General features: G+C 38.3%; 1 protein-coding gene and 1 non-coding gene across 2 annotated transcripts; one reads left to right on the forward strand and one right to left on the reverse strand.

The window, feature by feature from the left end:
* Window positions 1-5,709: 5,709 nt before the first annotated feature.
* Window positions 5,710-5,784, forward strand: Trnas-acu (transfer RNA serine (anticodon ACU)). Its single transcript is given in 2 exon segments — window positions 5,710-5,746; window positions 5,750-5,784. It is a non-coding gene; the product is annotated as a tRNA-Ser (tRNA).
* A 4,012-nt stretch (window positions 5,785-9,796) lies between these two features.
* LOC139981292 (4-galactosyl-N-acetylglucosaminide 3-alpha-L-fucosyltransferase 9-like) lies at window positions 9,797-13,527 on the reverse strand. The gene is made up of 2 exons (XM_071993550.1): window positions 12,890-13,527; window positions 9,797-11,501 (listed from the first exon to the last, which is right to left on the reverse strand). Exon 2 carries the CDS (start codon window positions 11,303-11,305, stop codon window positions 9,995-9,997), a length of 1,311 nt encoding a protein of 436 aa, XP_071849651.1. The 5' UTR covers window positions 11,306-11,501; window positions 12,890-13,527; the 3' UTR covers window positions 9,797-9,994.
* Between the last annotated feature and the right edge of the window lie 4,446 nt (window positions 13,528-17,973).

Raw genomic sequence — 17,973 nt, forward strand, 5'->3', positions numbered from 1 at the left:
GTATTATTATTATTATTTTCTGCATTGTATAGTCGGGTTATACCGGCTGTTTCCACTGCGAAATGGGCGATCGTGAAAATCTACCCCGACAGCCAGAATGGATATTACACCGGCACAGAGTTTCTGTTCCTAAATACTGGTAGAATTTCCTCAAATATGGTCATGATATTCCCCAAAACCAACGCACTGACCCAAAGGAGAGTAAATCCTGGGAGAGGAGTGATAATTCGATGCCCATACCTGTCAATGATGACGCCCCTCCCACCTTGAGTACGGTCAATTCAAATCTCACCAAAGTTCATTCCGTATTTATTATACATTACATAGCCCGCGCACTGCAGTTGGGTTTTACCTTTCTCTACCTGTGTATTTCGCGGATGGATATAGGAGTCGTGAATCCAGTGCTTTCGCCCTTCACACTATATCGTTGCGCTCAATACGAAATCCTAACTTCTGAGTGTAAAATATACCAACAAAGTGATATGCCCACACTGTGTAATAGTCATAGATCAGTCTTGTTTGCCTGATATAACCCTATATACACTCTGCACAACAAGGAAGTCAAATTTGTGATTAGATAACCTTGTGAAAACAAGACAACAATTCAACAACCCAGGTAACTCGCCATAAGGTAACTATGTATGTTGACTTTACACTATATATCAAGAAATACTGACCATCCCTCTCCCCCTCCCTTTCTCCCTACCCTACCCTCCCCACCCCTCCCCTCTCCTCCCTCCCCTCCCCTCCCCATCGCCTCCCCTCCCCTCCCCAAATGAATTGTAATGGCTGATATGTTTTGGTCTTATTTCGTACATGTTCGGTAGGAAAAGAAGTAAAGGAACCACACAAAGAGTTTCGACATTATTATAAGAAACAGGTCAGTTCAAGGTTCGTTGTTTTGCCTTTTTAACCTTTGTTTCAGAGTTGTTTCTATATCATGATGCATTCCAGTGGTACTATTAAAAGGTGCTGTGGTCGATTGGGATAAAGGCGGTTGCATCAGGCTTTGTAATTGGGAGGTTTCCGGGTTCGATCTCAGGCCGGGTCATTCAAAGGTTGGTTTTTGATCCAAGAGCAATCTACGATTTTCCCATCAGAACTGACTTTCTAAATTAAAATTTTTTCCCAAATTTGAGTTAAAATGGAATTGACAGATGTAATTGATAACTAAGCCCTCGCGTGGTCGCTTAAACGTCGTAATTATAACTGCCCAATTGATTTTTTTCTTCTTTCTTTCTGAAACCTGTTCAAATTCTTGTTGACTTGACTTTGTATGACGTTTCAGCTGTAAACGGTGCACTATCCTGGTGTTGGGGAATGTTCTGATATACCGAAAACAAATCTGCCAGGACTTGATTTGCCACTTCGAATAAGTTCGACTTTATATTGGCCCTTAGTTTGACTTGGAATGCGGTTATAAATATCTGACCGCAAAATGTCAAACAAGACGTGTGAAATTTATCAATAGTGGCGGTGACGGTTAGATACAATGGGTATTGTTTAAATCTACTGCCTTCTATTCATGGGGTGTTTTGCGCTTTAGGCCAGTTAAAAGGGGGAAATCCCTATAGTTTGGTGAATTCCTTTTAAGACGTAAGAAGTTTTCTACTGTTTTTTTTTCTTGGATATTTGAACAATTGCCTTCCAAAATCTGAACAATCCCTGTTGATGTCGATGACGATGATGTTCTGCATACTTTACTAAAACAGCTTTAAACCTTTAAAAATAAATTAGGCCTATAATTATAAATGATGAACTTTTAAAGGTTTAACTGTTTTGACATGAATGATCAAGCTAATGAGATATAACTTGTTTTGACCGTGCATGTAACACAGGAACATATTTGACAATAACCAATACCTTCCTGCATAATACTATAATGATCTGCATAGTAAACTAGTAATATGCATAGTAATATAGTAATATGCATAGTAATCTAGTAATCTGTATAGTTATCTAGTAATATACATATAGTAATATGCATAGTAATATAGTAATATGCATAGTTATCTAGTAATATACATAGTAATATAGTAATATGCATAGTAATATAGTAATATGCATAGTAGTCTAGTAATCTATATAGTAATCTAGTGCATGTATAGTAATCTCAAGATGAAGTCGATACCTCACATTAATGGGTCTCTATATTATTCTTAACATATGTATATATATATATATATGTAGACATCATGCAAGACTTACGTATACTCGCTTACAATAAACAAAAATAATACTAAATGCTCTCAAATATGCGTAACCGGCAATGACATATCCTAACATGATCACTTTGGCTGATAAATTGACCTATATGTCTCTTCTGCATGCCGATTTAGATTATGGTCTATAGAACTTGGGGGAGCAATTTACACTTACTGAACCCCAACCCCTCCGTTTACCGGGTCACTTAAGCTTATAGCCACATCAACCTATAAATAAATGTCTTTACATCATATTTAATTGATTCTCCATATATTTTCACAAAACCTGCACTTTATTCATGTTTGACAAATCTTGACAATCGAGAAAAGGGACAATGATGGGATCTGAAAATACGCCAAAATAAGTCACTTCATTGCAGTCATATTTACGCACTTTTCATGATTATAACCATTAAGCATTTTTGAACTATTGTGTGGTATGATACTAACAGTCTGCAACACAAACTGCGCCCGTATATTGAAATCTTCATTGCAAACGGTATTGGTACAGATTAAAAAAAACAGCAAAAATTATTTCCAAGAATTTCGTTGAATATCTTTATCCTATAAGCATAGTTGGGATGAAAAGTTTTCGTCAAAGTTTTTCGAAAACATTTATTTATGATGTTACAAAGAATAATTTCAAAAGTCATACGACAAAATATCGCGTTTGTCTAGTATATTATGACGTATTTGTCGTCGTGGACATGGTAAGTTGAGTAGGCATGCACTTATCAGGCGCGTATCCAGGATTTTCAAACCCGGGGGGCGCGAATTACTATCTAAGCGGAGCGCCACCATCGGTTGGCGCGCACCGTACAAGAAAATTTCTTGTTTTGAAACCCCCCCCCCCAGATCACCGGAAACGGCACTTCTCGGGCTTGAAATGACCAACCAGATGTACACTTTTTGCCTGAGAACCAGGTATTTCCTAATAGTTTTTTTTTCCATCCATAACCTTTTTGAAGTTTGTCAACCCGGCACACATCATGTTCGACCTGATGGCATCTCCTGTGGGTCTTTGCTTTTGTAGGTGATTCTACGTCGCGGCCCACAATACCCGTCAGCCCCACTTTTCAAGGTTTTAAGCCCCATATTTGTTCAGAATTTGAAAATTCCCATTTCTCGTGAATAAACTCACTTGAAAACATACCCATAATGTTGTACAAAATTTCATCTATGGACAACCAATATAGAAAAACTTCCTTGAACCCCTAACAGACCGGTCAAAATTGCACGAGTAGAGGGAAGTGTGATGCAGAATGTTGGTCAGAAATTTTCTAAAATTCAGACACAGTTAATTTATTGGTGTACAAACATTAAAACCTCTTATAACGGCTATTATAAAACTTGGTTGAAGGAAATGAAAAAATAGCAGATATTTCCGAAAGCGAACACTACACACATAGGCGTAGGAGGCGCGGCGGCAGTGGCGGAGCTAGGGGTATTGGTCAGGAGTGGCGACAATGGTCTGTAGGAGCGCTTTCGACACTATCTAAGCGGAGCGCCACCACTGGTTGGCGCGTAGCGTACAGAAAATTTTTGAATAAAGATACTCCCTAGATCGCCGGAAATGACCCTTTCCGGGCCTGGCTAATTTGCAGATAAACGAAGAATAAGGTGTCATCGCCAAATTACAGCAACAAAATGTGAGAAATGTCAATAAGTAGATGAGAGCGCAATACAAAAGTTAATAATCTAGAATAAGTAAAAAGTGGTAAAGAGCTGAAAAAGGCGTCCGTCAGGGGGGGGGGGGCATCCACCCCCGACCGTATGGACGCTCCGCCACTGCGCGGCGGGGGTGCAGCCCCTAATTCGCCATTACTAATGTAAAAGAGAGTTTTGACATAATTGGACCTCTATGCTTTTTCTCCATCTACATGAGACATGTCGTTGTTTACATTAGCATCCCGCGAAATACTGCGCAATTTGAACGGACCGTACGGTACATGATGGCATGCGATGTAATGTTGGATGCTTGCTTATATGATATTGACATGAGCACGTTGAACGCGCGAAAATTTTTGGTTATTTTTTCAGGCAAGTCGGACAGTTTTGAGGCTTTTCATCCTGGAACGCCATTTTCATGCTCACTGATATGATGTGATATCTGCTGTTTGCGTTACAAATTCGAACAGGCGCGTAGCGAGGAATTTGCCAAGGGAGGGGCGAAGCCTGTAGGCAAATTATCTAAGCGTAGCGCCACCATAGGTTGGCGCGAAGCGTACAAGAAAATTTTGGCCGAAAATGCCTCCCAGATCGCTGGAAATGGCACTACCCAGGACCATTTGTTAGCGCGAAGCGTACAAGCAAATTTTGGCCGAAAATGTCTCCCAGATCGCTGGAAATGACACTTCCCAGGCCTTGTAAGTTGCCTCTAAGCACTTTCTATTTTGAAATTACTTAGCGATATCATTTAAAAAAATGCTGAATGGGGGGGTGGGGCGGGCGGTCGCCCCCATCCCAAAATGCGTCATGTTCCCCGACGACACGGTCGAGTTCGAGACCAGCCACAGTTGGTTTCATAGCACAATTCTACACACGCGTTATGATAGACCATATATAGTACATATATAGATCATTAGTGAGAGAGGAAAATGGAAACGTCAAAAAATGGAGTTGTCGGTGTAAGGGGTAGGGTGAGTCACACTTTTACGAAATCATTGATCCGTCACTGGCTACCCTTCAGCGCTGTAATGATGTCACTGTTCCTCTTTCTCTCCCCGGTGTCTTCGCGTTTTTCTTTTACTCCCTCCTTTTCTCCTTTTTCTCTCTTTCTTCTTTTTCTTTTCCCTTCCTTCCTCTCCTCCTCCTCTTTTTTCCCCTCTTTTTTCCTTTTTTCTTCTCTTTTTTTTCTCTCCTCTTTTTCTTACCCGGGGGGCGCGCGCCCCCAACGCCCCCCCCTGGATACGCACCTGACTTATATATTATAAAACGTATGTATCCAACCTATACCGTCATTGCCATTTCAACAACACACATGCTCAACATTCTTAAATCATGTCGTAAGAATCCTTTGTCTCGTCTAAAGTAGTTATATACCACTGACGTGCGAATGACCAAGCCCCGCCCCCTCCATTTGCGCACGGCACTGAAGTATCAGATTTGATGTGACTGATAAAAGTATTGAAAGAAGACAAATCAAACATGACTGCGGCTTACTGTTATTCTTCTTTAATATAGTGCGCGACCTTCCCAAATCACACATGACAATAACAATTAACTAACTTTCCCCGAAAACACAATTACGTATATGTTTATATTCATTTGCCTTTGTCGTTTACCTCCATTCCATTAACATAAAGTCTGTTCAAAGTATCTCTTTCGAGATCCGGCTTTAGGAATCACAAATGATTTTCGAGTTGGTTAGCATCATGTTTGATCTCTAGAGTAAGGCAAAATATGTCACCAAAAACAGAACTAGTATTGTTCGATACAGGTGGCAAACGCCTACAGCGTAATTACGACCTTCTTTACCGGTTTCGAACCTCTGGACATACAATCAGCGTCCATAGCCTAGTGGTTAGGGTGTCCGCATACTGCAGAGCGGGAGGCCCGGGTTCGAATCCCGGTGGAGGCTGGAAGTTTTTTCACTGTTCTTGATTTTCCAACTCATTACGATTTTCATTTATATATATATATATATATATGAATTACAAGTTAAGTGATACACATTCATTCGACAATTGATTTCTGTTGTTTCAACGAATTGTTGTTTCAACCGGTGCGATACCGGTTGGTTACAGATCTATTTTGTGAAAGTTGTGAATGGTTAAGATCATTGGTTCTCGAAGTTACGCGAATCGATCGCACACACATTAAGACTTTCCCGTTGGTCTGTACATTGACCACTTGGAGGAGGTTCAGAGTTGCCCCAGAACCGGGTCGTAGCCATGGGAGCATGGAGGCAACACCCTCACCTACTGCCCATCTCCCATACCATCCCACCCCACCCCACCCATCCCATCCCAACCCCACCATATCCCAACCCCCATCAGAAATGAGTCATTCTACTAATGGCTTTTATTTTAATAACACAAAACCAAAAAAATGAAATGTTTGTACTCACTTTGAAATGATGAGGTTATAGCACCTTTTTGCATATGTGTCCCTTTGTCCAAAGCAAGATTTCTCATACAGGAGGGGATACCCCAACCCCTTAGACCCCTCCCCGCTACGGACGTTAATAGTATCCCATGCACCTCCAGATCTAGCTACGGGCCTGCCCCGGACAGCCCACCCCCTCCCCCCCAACTCCGAACCTCATGACCTCATATACCCAACCCCTAGACCCCTCCTCGCGACGGACGTTATAAGTGTCACATACACCTCGAGATCTGGCTACGGGCCTGCCCCGGACAGCCCCTCTCCCCTCCTCCGAACCTCACGACTCCACGTCGTATTATTCTGCAACTTTCGTATAATGAAACTTCAGGAAGCGTAATATCATTTCTCGCATACTCATTTTATTTTTTTATTTTTGTCTCTTTGTTTGTTATAAACATTGACAGAGGGTTATATTAGTTACACCACAATATTATAAATACTGATACATTATATTATACAGGCTATTATAAAGAAGAGCATCTTTTGCAAGCTTAATGCGTTTGGTGAAATTTATAATTCAGCTTAGGCTCTAATGATATATGACTTATAGGGTATACTCGGTATTTACGAGATATAACTTTTGTTTTTAAGCAGCTTCTTGTTTGACTTCTTTTAATGGATAAAAGTTAGATAATTAGAAAACACAAAGAGAAAAAAGAATGATTGTCAATCTAAGGGCCTGCGATATCGTGTGCAAGTATAGCTATGGGCTCCGTATTCAGATATTTTAAAGTATAGATTAAAAAAAAAAACATTTGATGTTGATTGATAGGTAGTACGAATGATTTCATGCTTGGCAAGATTTTCAGTCAAAAACAAAAACCAACAAAAAAACAATCTTTTTTGTTCCTAAGATTGATTTTGGAGAAGTTATGAAATAAAATTAGAAATTGTGAAAAGTGAATAATTGTAGTTTAGTAAAAAGATATATGTTACAACTTACTTCTCGATATGGTATAATCCAAGAACATATAATAATATACAATTTGGAGAAGTATGAAATAAAATTAGAAATTGTGAAAAGTGAATAATTGTAGTCTAGTAAAAAGATATATGTTACAACTTACTTCTCGATATGGTATAATCCAAGAACATATAATAATATACAATTTGGAGAAGTATGAAATAAAATTAGAAATTGTGAAAAGTGAATAATTGTAGTCTAGTAAAAAGATATATGTTACAACTTACTTCTCGATATGGTATAATCCAAGAACATATAATAATATACAATTTGGAGAAGTATGAAATAAAATTAGAAATTGTGAAAAGTGAATAATTGTAGTTTAGTAAAAAGATATATGTTACAACTTACTTCTCGATATGGTATGGTCCAAGAACATAATAATATACATGATTTTCATATTTAAAGTAAAGTCAATCTCTAGAAAGCTCTTTTTAAGGCTTCATTCATAATGATGAAATGCGCTCCTTGGTGCATGCAAGGCATAAAATGTTAAACGTTATTTCATTAAATCTGTTAATTCTTATCATTCAAAAACATGTTATTTAACATGACCGATTTTACTAATACCTGAATATCGTAACCTGTATAGGATTAACGATAAATATGGACTATCCTATTGGCTTTGGTATTCAGGTATTTGTAAATTCGGATATGTTAAACAACACAGCGTTAAAAAGTAAACTAGACCTAATCCTTTTATATAACGACACTTGTCTAATAATTCCAAACTTGTGATTTTAAAATGTCTGAATTTTACAAATATCTGAATACAATAGCCTCTGGGATCAGGATCAGGTATACAAGGTGAAAAATAAACTAAACCTGATCCTTAGCCCCCCCCCTCCCCTCCAGTGGCGGAGCTAGGGGTATTGGTCAAGGGGGGGGGCGAGAATGGTCTGTAGGGGCGCTTTCGACACTATCTAAGCGGAGCGCCACCATAGGTTGGCGCGGAGCGTACAAAAAAAAATTGGGTAAAGATACTCCCTAGATCGCCGGAAATGACCCTTTCATGGCCTGGCTAATTTGCAGATAAACGAAGAATAAATAGATGTCATCGCCAACAAAATGTGACAAATGTCAATAGGTAGATGAGAGCGCAATAAATAAGTGAATAATCGCGAATAATTAAAAAGTGGTAAAAAACTGAAAAGGGCGCCAGCAGTCCATTTGAGTCCGTTAGGGGGGGGGGCGGGCATCATATGGACGCTCCGCCACTGCCCCCCTCCTGTCAGAAATGCTTGTATTGTGACTTCCGCCTTTTTATTGAAGTCCTGACCAATTCTCTCACCTACCCCCCCCCCCGCCCCCATTTTGTGTGCGTTTCTTTCTTTTCGTTTTCATTTTCTTTAGAATTAGTACCCATTGAGACCAAATATACTCGAAAAGTGGAAGTTTTATTCTACTGCGGTCTGCAATCGTGTGGATAATCATTTTTTTTCCAAAAATCAAAAACTTTTTGGAATGTAATTCACATCATGTTATCAGTAATGATAAATTCTATAGGAAATACATTGTCAATAATTGTTGTTTTTTTTTTTTAAGCAAGATATTCTGTCCATATTTCACATCAACTATAGTATTCTAACATTAAACATTCAAATTCATATAACGCTGGGCAGTAAGTAAACCGTTTAGATCTTCGGAAGACCTTCTTTTCTTGAAATATCTCTCAATTTTCTCTTGAACACCATTGAATTTTCTAACAAAACAAATCCCACGTAAGTAAACTGCTGGCTATCAACCCAAATGGTGCAAATGATGCATTTTCCTTTCAACATCTGTATGAATATTCATTGCCCCCCCCCCCGCCCCTCACAAACACACACAGACGGAATATTCCCATCCCAGAGTATTCAAATCCTAGTGTACGTAACATTATATATATATATATATATATATATATATATATATACATATACATATATATATATATATATATATATATATATGTATATATATATATATATATATATATATATATGCAACCTAAACAGTTGGAAATTCTTCAACATTGTTTGTAGCAGCACCTCCCAGTTTACAACAATAAATTTCTCAACTCCCGTCGCCTTCAACCCCTCAGAATGATATAGCAATTAACCACTCTAACCTCCCACCCCCACCCCACCCCCTCCTCTATACATAACTGTGGTAACGCCGCTGTTAAGGAGTGAAACCACGTTTTCTTTTTCATGTATTTGTCGTTCTTTTCAAATTGTCAACATTTTAGATTCAGAAGGAAACAAACATTGTATTTTTTTTAAATTTTAATTTGATTTAGAAATATATGTTATTTGCCTCTGCAATGCCATATTTAGACTGGCTAATGTCTCCGGTGTACAATGTGTTAACACAAATTGTAACAGTGATATCACTCAAATGGGATTGTTGATGTAGCCTATGATGTTTGGGGAAGTTGGTTACTATAAAATATCTCGATGACATATTGATCAAGGATCGATGGTCTGAATTCGTTACCCCTAATAATAACGAGAGAGATAGAGATATTTTTTTTTGGGGGGGGGGAGGGGGAGGGGAGGAGGCCGTTGGAACGGCATATGCACTAATAACCTGAATATGCATCATATTACTGGCAAGAAAAACTATATTGAAACAATGAGTGGAAATTTAAAATAGACCTTTTGACCATCGAAGAAAAATTAAAGAAGAAGAATATTCTTTTAGTAGAAATGAAGTCATATATATCCACTAATAATTATCACTTCGCCCAAACATCATTATTTTTTCTAGAATAATTCTGCGGGAGCATGTAAGCGCTTACCCAACTCTTTGCTCCGCAATCGTGGCAACTTCCGGCCCAAGTTGGCCCAAAATAATGCATTTTCTTCTTCCTGACATAACTTCTGCTGTGACTATTCATTAGCCTCTCTGCGATATCACAGTGTGTCTGATCCTTAATTGGACGAAGGTACTGCTCGTATTGAGGAACACTGACCACCTTCCCTTCTTTTCTCCATTTAAAATATTCCAAATATTTTTCATCGTTGCCACTTAATTCTATCAAATGGATAGCTAACTCCGATATCGATCCAAATTGGTCGACGTGTATGAACGAATTTGGTGGTGCTTTCTGGATATAATGCTCTAACGGCGCTCCAACGACGACGGGTACTACACCAAGCTTCAGTGCGCGCCAAAATTTCTCCGTGATGTAGTCGTCACAACAACTGTTCTCTAAACTCAAATAGAACTTGTACTTGCGTATCACATCGAATAACAGTGTCTCCCTATCCCATGGCAACTGTTCGTCACCACATTTGCCATACGTCTCCACAGGGATCAATTTATCGAGATCTTTGACAAATTTGAGTCGATCCCATTGCAAAGTCTCGCAATGACTCGCCACCCAGGCTAACAGACCCCGCTTCGGATTCAAGAAATTCTTGAGATTAACGTCTCTGACTTGGCCATTATCGAAACGTTCGTAGAATCCATAGGGATGAGAAAAGTCAGCGTCGTTCTTATAAGTGACTGACCAGTCGTAAGTGTCGTTCCCGTACTTTTGAGGGGGCTGTAACCCAGTGATATAAAGCGGACTATCTTGGGTAATCATAATCCACTTTTGATTTCTCGTCCGATTGCCGTGTACCCAGTTCCACATTTCCGGCGTCAACCAGTGAAACACATTGGTGAATACGACTGCGTCGTAGTGCTTTATTTCACTTGGTTCCTTCGTGTGGTTTAGAAGTACAGAACATTCCGTGAGTGGGCAGTTGATCACCCGAGGAAACTTTACGAGAGATCTATAGCGAGCACCAGCACCGTGTTTACAGAACGAAAACCAGTCTTGCCTTATACCGAATAATACAACACGTTTTTGACATGATTCATGCGCCGCTCGGAAAAATAGCCCATTTCTCAAAATCGATAAAATCACATTCCCTTGAGAAACCCCAGTCTCGTATTCATACATTTCATTAGTGGGAGGTAAATAAAATAATGTGGTTACCATGAATGTCGTTGCAAAGAAAGTTAGAAGAAACTTCTTAATCCTCTTAATCTGATTCATTGTGCGAAGGAAGGGTTGTGAAAATTTTGGTCTGTAAAAAACTGATAAATGACTCCCAGTTATAATAAGTCCAGAAACTTCAAATGGGACATCCACAGTCTTCTCTTGTTTTTTTACTAACTCGGAGGTCGTTTGTTGCACGTCCAATACGAACAATTCTCTCAGTTTTGTAGATTAACAATGTAATTGCTATAGCCTGTTGACAAAGGAATAACAGAGACATGACAATATAATTAACTGTAAAGAATAACAGGTATAATATATACGTCACTTCACAGGAAATATAAAGATCGGAATTATATAGATCGATTTAGACGCTGAATAACGCCGAATAACATATATATATATATATATATATATATATATATATATATATATATATATATATATATATATATATATATATATATATATATATATATATATATATATATATATATATATACAGATATAAATATATGTATAATAATAATAATAATAATTCCAACGTTCGCATGCCCACCCGGAAGGGTGCTCAAGGTCGTGGATACGCTATAATTCTTTTTCGCTTTTGTCGTGTATGGTTAATTTCAGTTCTTTGTTTAAGTTTGCCCTTACGACGGACCGGGAAGTAACCTACTTTAGGCTAGGGTGCTTGCATGCATGCATGCACCCCTGTTATTGGCCTTGTGCTGAGGGTATTCTCAGGTCAATCAATGGTATAGAGCAGGGTTGTCCAACCTTTTGCAGAGGAGAGCCGCATGGAATGATTATGATGAAGGAGGGGGCCGCATGAACCCTACGCTCGATTTTTCGATTTTTGCCCGAAGCCCAGGGCAACACGATATGAGCACTGCGCGCGGAGCGCACTGATTTATTTTCCTTCCTGATAAGACATGAATAAAGTCCAGCCGCCCCCCCCCCCCCTCCGCTGAGAGAGTGTCACACAAACTGACCTGTATGCAGTTTTTTGGACCCAGAAGGTTCGAATGATTGATTATATAGCTTAAAATTGTTATCAATAAATCTGCTCACTAACATTTCGCACCGTAGAGCATCTCTGGCGGGCCGGACGCAACCATGCGGCGGGCCGGACTGTGGCACGCGGGCCGTAGGTTGGACAACCCTGGTATAGGGAAACTTGTTTTGTGTTCCGATTACTTTTTGCTTTGTCTTAAATCGCTCTTTCACATGAAACGCAGACTATGCATGTGCTTTGTTTTACTTGTGTGTGTGTGTGTGTTTATGTTCGTACGTGCTTGTGTGTCTCTGTATTTGTACGTGTGTATGGGTGTGGGTGTGGGGGGGGGGTAAGCGTGAGTTTTGTATTCACTGAAGGTTTGTTTTTTCTGGATATGTATACATATATTTCGGTCTAAGAGGAGAAGAAGAAATACTCAATTCAGAATCATTTTTTTTTGGCATTATGTTAATAATTCCTTAATTGTATCATTCAGATGACATACCTACATAAATACATACATAAATATAATCGATGTACAGTATACATGTTTAATAATCGTGAATAAATGAGATGGAAAGAAAAAACTCCTAATTCAGAAATGCCTAATCAACATGCATAAGGAAACAAAAGAAAACACTGACCTGTTTAATATTCCCTGCTTTCAAAACATCGACATAATATCATGTTATTGTATCGAACGATATGATCCTATACGTTATCATGTCAGATTAAAAATTGTCTTCCAAAAGAGCACAAAAAATAAAAAAAAGGTCACAATATGTAAACACTCTTGTCTCCTTTGGTGTAACGATAGGTAAAACTGCCACAGTGCACCGTATGACACAATTCCTTAGTTTCGTAGTGATCTGATTCCAGATTCCTACTCTCGTCAAAATTCAAGATTTTTGTTCCATTTGGTAACCCTTCTTTTTTTCAGCAAAACTTTCCAATCCATAAAACCATTTGTACTAATTTTTAAACGTGTTTTGACCAAGTTTCCACGACCGCGATTCCACCAAACTTTGTCAAAAAAACTTCATATATCTATTGAATTGCAATCAAACTTGATTGGAACTTGCAACAAGAGCTCGCTGAAATTGAGACCAGTTAAAATGACTTAAGAAGTCAACTTATTTATAAAGTGATAAGTCCAATAGCCTATGCGTAATTAGTACACGGATTGGTCGGAGTAACACACAGATACACACACCCACGCACATACACATGCACATAGGTTACTAAAAGTAGTGAGTTTAAGTACAGAATGATATAGGAACTAGAACTGTACAATGCTTCAGTCTTTATGTCCTTCGTTCGATTTTTTTTTCTATTCGCTTGAATGACTTTAACGTCAAGCTGAATTAACTGTTTTGAAGCATCACACAATAGGGACACCAGAACGAGTCAGCCTTTCATTTTTGATTTACCAATGTATAAGGTTCAAAAAAAATTATAAGTGGTGGCGAATATTCAACAGAGCATAAAACTAAACTTCACACCATGTTGTTCAAGTAACTACGAAAAAAACATATTTGTTTAGTACAAAAAAAAACCATGCGGCAACCTACATAATGGGTAATGTACATACACAGTTTTTTTCTCATTATTTTTCATTGTGCTCCTTGTGTAATGTGTGCCTGTATAAAAGGATTGGTTCAGTTGTCATACATGTTTATGTTATATGAAAGAGGACAATAAAAGAAACACAATGGTGAAAAAAAACTGTTCAAATATCTTTTTTCGGTTAAAGAGATATTCAAGTGTAATGTTTTATCAGATTGTGTAGAAACTGCTGAAATCTGACTAGCTGTGATGTCACATCCTCACATTCCTGAAAAGTCTTTGTTTTTTTCTCTAAATATTCTGTGAGATTTCATGACTTTCAACCAAAACATATGTCAGGAGATTTCATATTTGTCAAAGGAAGTATTTGAGATTGAACATCTGAAGAATTTTTGATTATATTATTTTCAATTGTGTTAAAAAATGTAAATAATTTTTAAAGAAATATATTCACAAATGTTAAGGAAGTGAGGAGGTGACATCACACCCTCACAGTAAGTCTTTCTACACCAGTCGTTTTCAAAGAAATTTAGATATCTTCAAAGTGTCATATCTCCTTAACAGAGCATGCGCTATCATGGTAGTTTCTTCACTGTTCGTTTTGTCTTTTTGTGCTCTTTCATACAAAATAGACATGTCAAACACCTGAACCAATCCTTTAAACAATGGTTTTTTTTAATTAACACCGCTTATAGTTCCTTGTCTTAATTTTTCACAGCAATGATATATATGGAATGTTATTGTTTGTACCCGGCCTGTGTAAAAACCACACTTATGACACTATCAAATCTTTAGTTTTTCACCACTCTATCCCCTCCCCAGGCACGTAGCCAGAGCCTTGTGCCCCACTCCCTCCCAGAAAAATGATCATTTTTCTTTTCAAAATTCCTAGCTCAATATAAAAAAAAAGGCAGGGTTGTATGAATGGATGAAACTCCTATAAACAACCACAACTACAACCCAGTTTTATGACCTAGGCCTACAATAACATAATTGTTTCATTTACAAAAAAAATTGAAAAAAAAATCCCTTCTGGCACCAACCATTTGACAGTCTGTGCTAAATCTGTAAAAATATGAAATATGGACCAATAAAAGAGAAAAATGAAATACAAATGTAGGGGAAAAAAGAGGGAAAACACGGTATCATTTGGCATCTATGCCGCCTGAAGTATGGACAAATTTCTCAAAGGGGAGGGGGGACACCCCTTCCCCTTATACCCCTCTCCCAGGACGGCGAACCTCCCCCCTTAATCGATGCCTCTGCCCTACGGGCCTGTCCCTCCCTCAGATATACCAGGCTCTCAAAAGTCTCCAACCACAAAACATATGGCGAGAATTTTTATACCATTTTACTATTATAACCTCTGAATGTTTTTAGTCACCGGGAAATTTTAATATAGCCTATAATTTAACAATGTCAATTTGAAAATCAACAAACTGGTTTTTGTTGTTTTTTTTTTTGGCCAAGTTTTCGCAAACTTAGCATGTGACAATAATTTGAGGCTTAAACATGGTAACTCGTTCGCTTCTTGTATATTTTCCTTTATGTATTGTTACTGCATGTAGGATCATTTCTGTATCAGAAGTAGGATATCTTCATTTGCATGCATATAAACCCGAAAAGTTTGATGACTTGCTACATGTTTACAAGAGAGAAAACGGGAACCCTGGATAACTAAAATCTATATAACCTTCTTGTTTGTTTTTTGTTTTTCCATTTTGAAGGCAATCAAGACAAATGCACCTACTATAAGTTTAAAGAGTAAATAGGTCTTTTTTCTTCTTTCTTTATCCAAAGGCGACATTGCCCGAGGTGTGCGCTCGCGTTATTATATACAAGCTATACAAAGAAGTGTAAGCACGGACTTAGTAGCTCAAATTGAAATATGCTTTAAAAATATACCAAAACGAAACCAACCATCTTTGTTTTCTATGGGACGCTTGGATAAACTCCTAGCTGGGACCTCTCCGAAATCAGGAGTCAATTATCCTAGTCTGAGTATTACAACACGCGTATTTATTATCATTAGTTTGAACAGTATATATATATATATATATATATATATATAAATGAAAATCGTAATGAGTTGGAAAATCAAGAACAGTGAAAAAACTTTCAGCCTCCACCGGGATTCGAACCCGGGCCTCCCGCTCTGTACGCGGACACCCTAACCACTAGGCTATGGACGCTGATTGTATGTCCAGAGGTTCGAAACCGGTAAGGAAGATCGTAATTCCACTGTAGGCGTTTGTCACCTGTATCGAACAATACTAGTTCTGTTTTTGGTGACATATTTTGCCTTACTCTAGAGATCAAACATGATCCTAACCAACTCGAAAATCATTTGTGATTCCTAAAGCCGGATCTCGAAAGAGATACTTTGAACAGACTTTATGTTAATGCAATGGAGGTAAACCACAAAGGCAAATGAATATATATAAATGAATATATATATATATATATATATATATATGAGAATCGTAATGAGTTGGAAAATCCAGAACAGTGAAAAAACTTCCAGCCTCCACCGAGATTCGAACCCGGGCCCCCCGCTTTGTACGCGGACACCCTAACCAACTAGGCCATGGACGCTGATAGTATGTCCAGAGGTTCTAAACCGGTAAGGAAGATCGTAATTCCACTGTAGGCGTTTGTCACCTGTATCGAACAATACCAGTTCTGTTTTCGGTGACATATTTGGCCTTATTCTAGAGATCAAACATGATGCTAACCAACTCGAAAATCATTTTTTGATTCCTAAAGCCGGATCTCGGAAGAGATACTTACACAAAGGTTAAATTGTCAAGAACAAACGACATAAAAACACTAACAATTTACTTGTTTTCTGAATTTGATATTGTAAAGATATACGTTGGTTATCAACTATAAATTTATAACGTCTATTTACATGAAAATGTTGAACACCGTCATATGCAAAGTGAACAAACGCCCCCTCTTAATAATGTTTACACGGACAATAGTCTTTACCAAAATAACGGCCATTTTGGATCACTATATTTAAACAGGTTTTTCTTGATCGATTTTGTACAATTAAACTTGAGGCCTTATCATCACAAGTTGACATACTTTTAAGGGAATATTTTTTAAAGAAAATACATTTCCATGGATTAAGGGACGCATTTCATTCGCGAAAATATCCTCCATGCATGAACAAGTCTTATAACAATTCATATGGATATTTGTGAGCGCGGGTGTGCATAATGGCGATCTTAAGCGTCTCAGTAGAGGGCGCTATCAGTATATATACACATCTGGATCATAACAGTGCCTTTGGTACGGCTCTGGGAAGTTTTCAGATCTCAATCTATTTGCTAGTTGTGTATCTTTATAAAGTATAATATCTTTAAAAAGTTCTTGTCTTCTTAACTCAGTTTAGCGGACGTCATTGAAAATACATGAAAGATGCTTTCTGATTGGTTGACGACCAGATGTGTGTGAATGTTGTGTTACTTGAGTGGCCTATGTATTTGTGGTTAAAACCGTATATTAGTTCGAACATGTCAGACTATGCTCGAATCAAAGAATCGGGAAATACTCTATCCATCAGTCTCCGTCAGAGATTTCTCAAAGGAATGCTCAGTAATGACTGCAGCTTGCCAAGTGTCGCGGAACTACAAAGGACCCGATGTGACAGCGCCCTCTGTTTGTTGAGCTGGAGATCTCCATTTGGCTTATTTGACACAATCAAACGATTCATATCCATGGTTCCCAAACTGTATTTGAAATCTTTCTCGAAGCCTCGCCTTATGACGTCACGCGTAGCATGATGTTTCTGTCCGAAACGAAGCCTAAACAAGCGATACGCGACAAGCTTGCCTGCGTACCTCGGCACTGTTTCTTTTTAAGATATCACGCACCCAAAACAAGTCCTTCGTATTTTCGACAGGGTGAATTTGCATGTCTCCCAAAGTAGGCCTTGCAGATTTTGTCGTGACTTAAACCATGATAGTGCAGATTATTGCAAGGTCGGATCAGCGTATATAGAAAACCATGCGACCGACGCAATGCATAAGGGTAACCATACGCCAGCTCATGTATTATGCTAACAGTGCTAAACCTTGTTATATGTATTACCCCCTCCTCCCTCCATGTTATAGTTTATTATTTTGTAACGGAAAAACCGTATAGCAGATCCTGT

Source organism: Apostichopus japonicus, chromosome 15, assembly GCF_037975245.1.
Source record: "Apostichopus japonicus isolate 1M-3 chromosome 15, ASM3797524v1, whole genome shotgun sequence".
Classification (NCBI taxonomy): domain Eukaryota; kingdom Metazoa; phylum Echinodermata; class Holothuroidea; order Aspidochirotida; family Stichopodidae; genus Apostichopus; species Apostichopus japonicus.

Bases quoted from the DNA above. Each gene is read 5' to 3' on its own strand.
- LOC139981292 (XM_071993550.1), bottom strand. From the start codon at position 11,305: ATGAATCAGATTAAGAGGATTAAGAAGTTTCTTCTAACTTTCTTTGCA.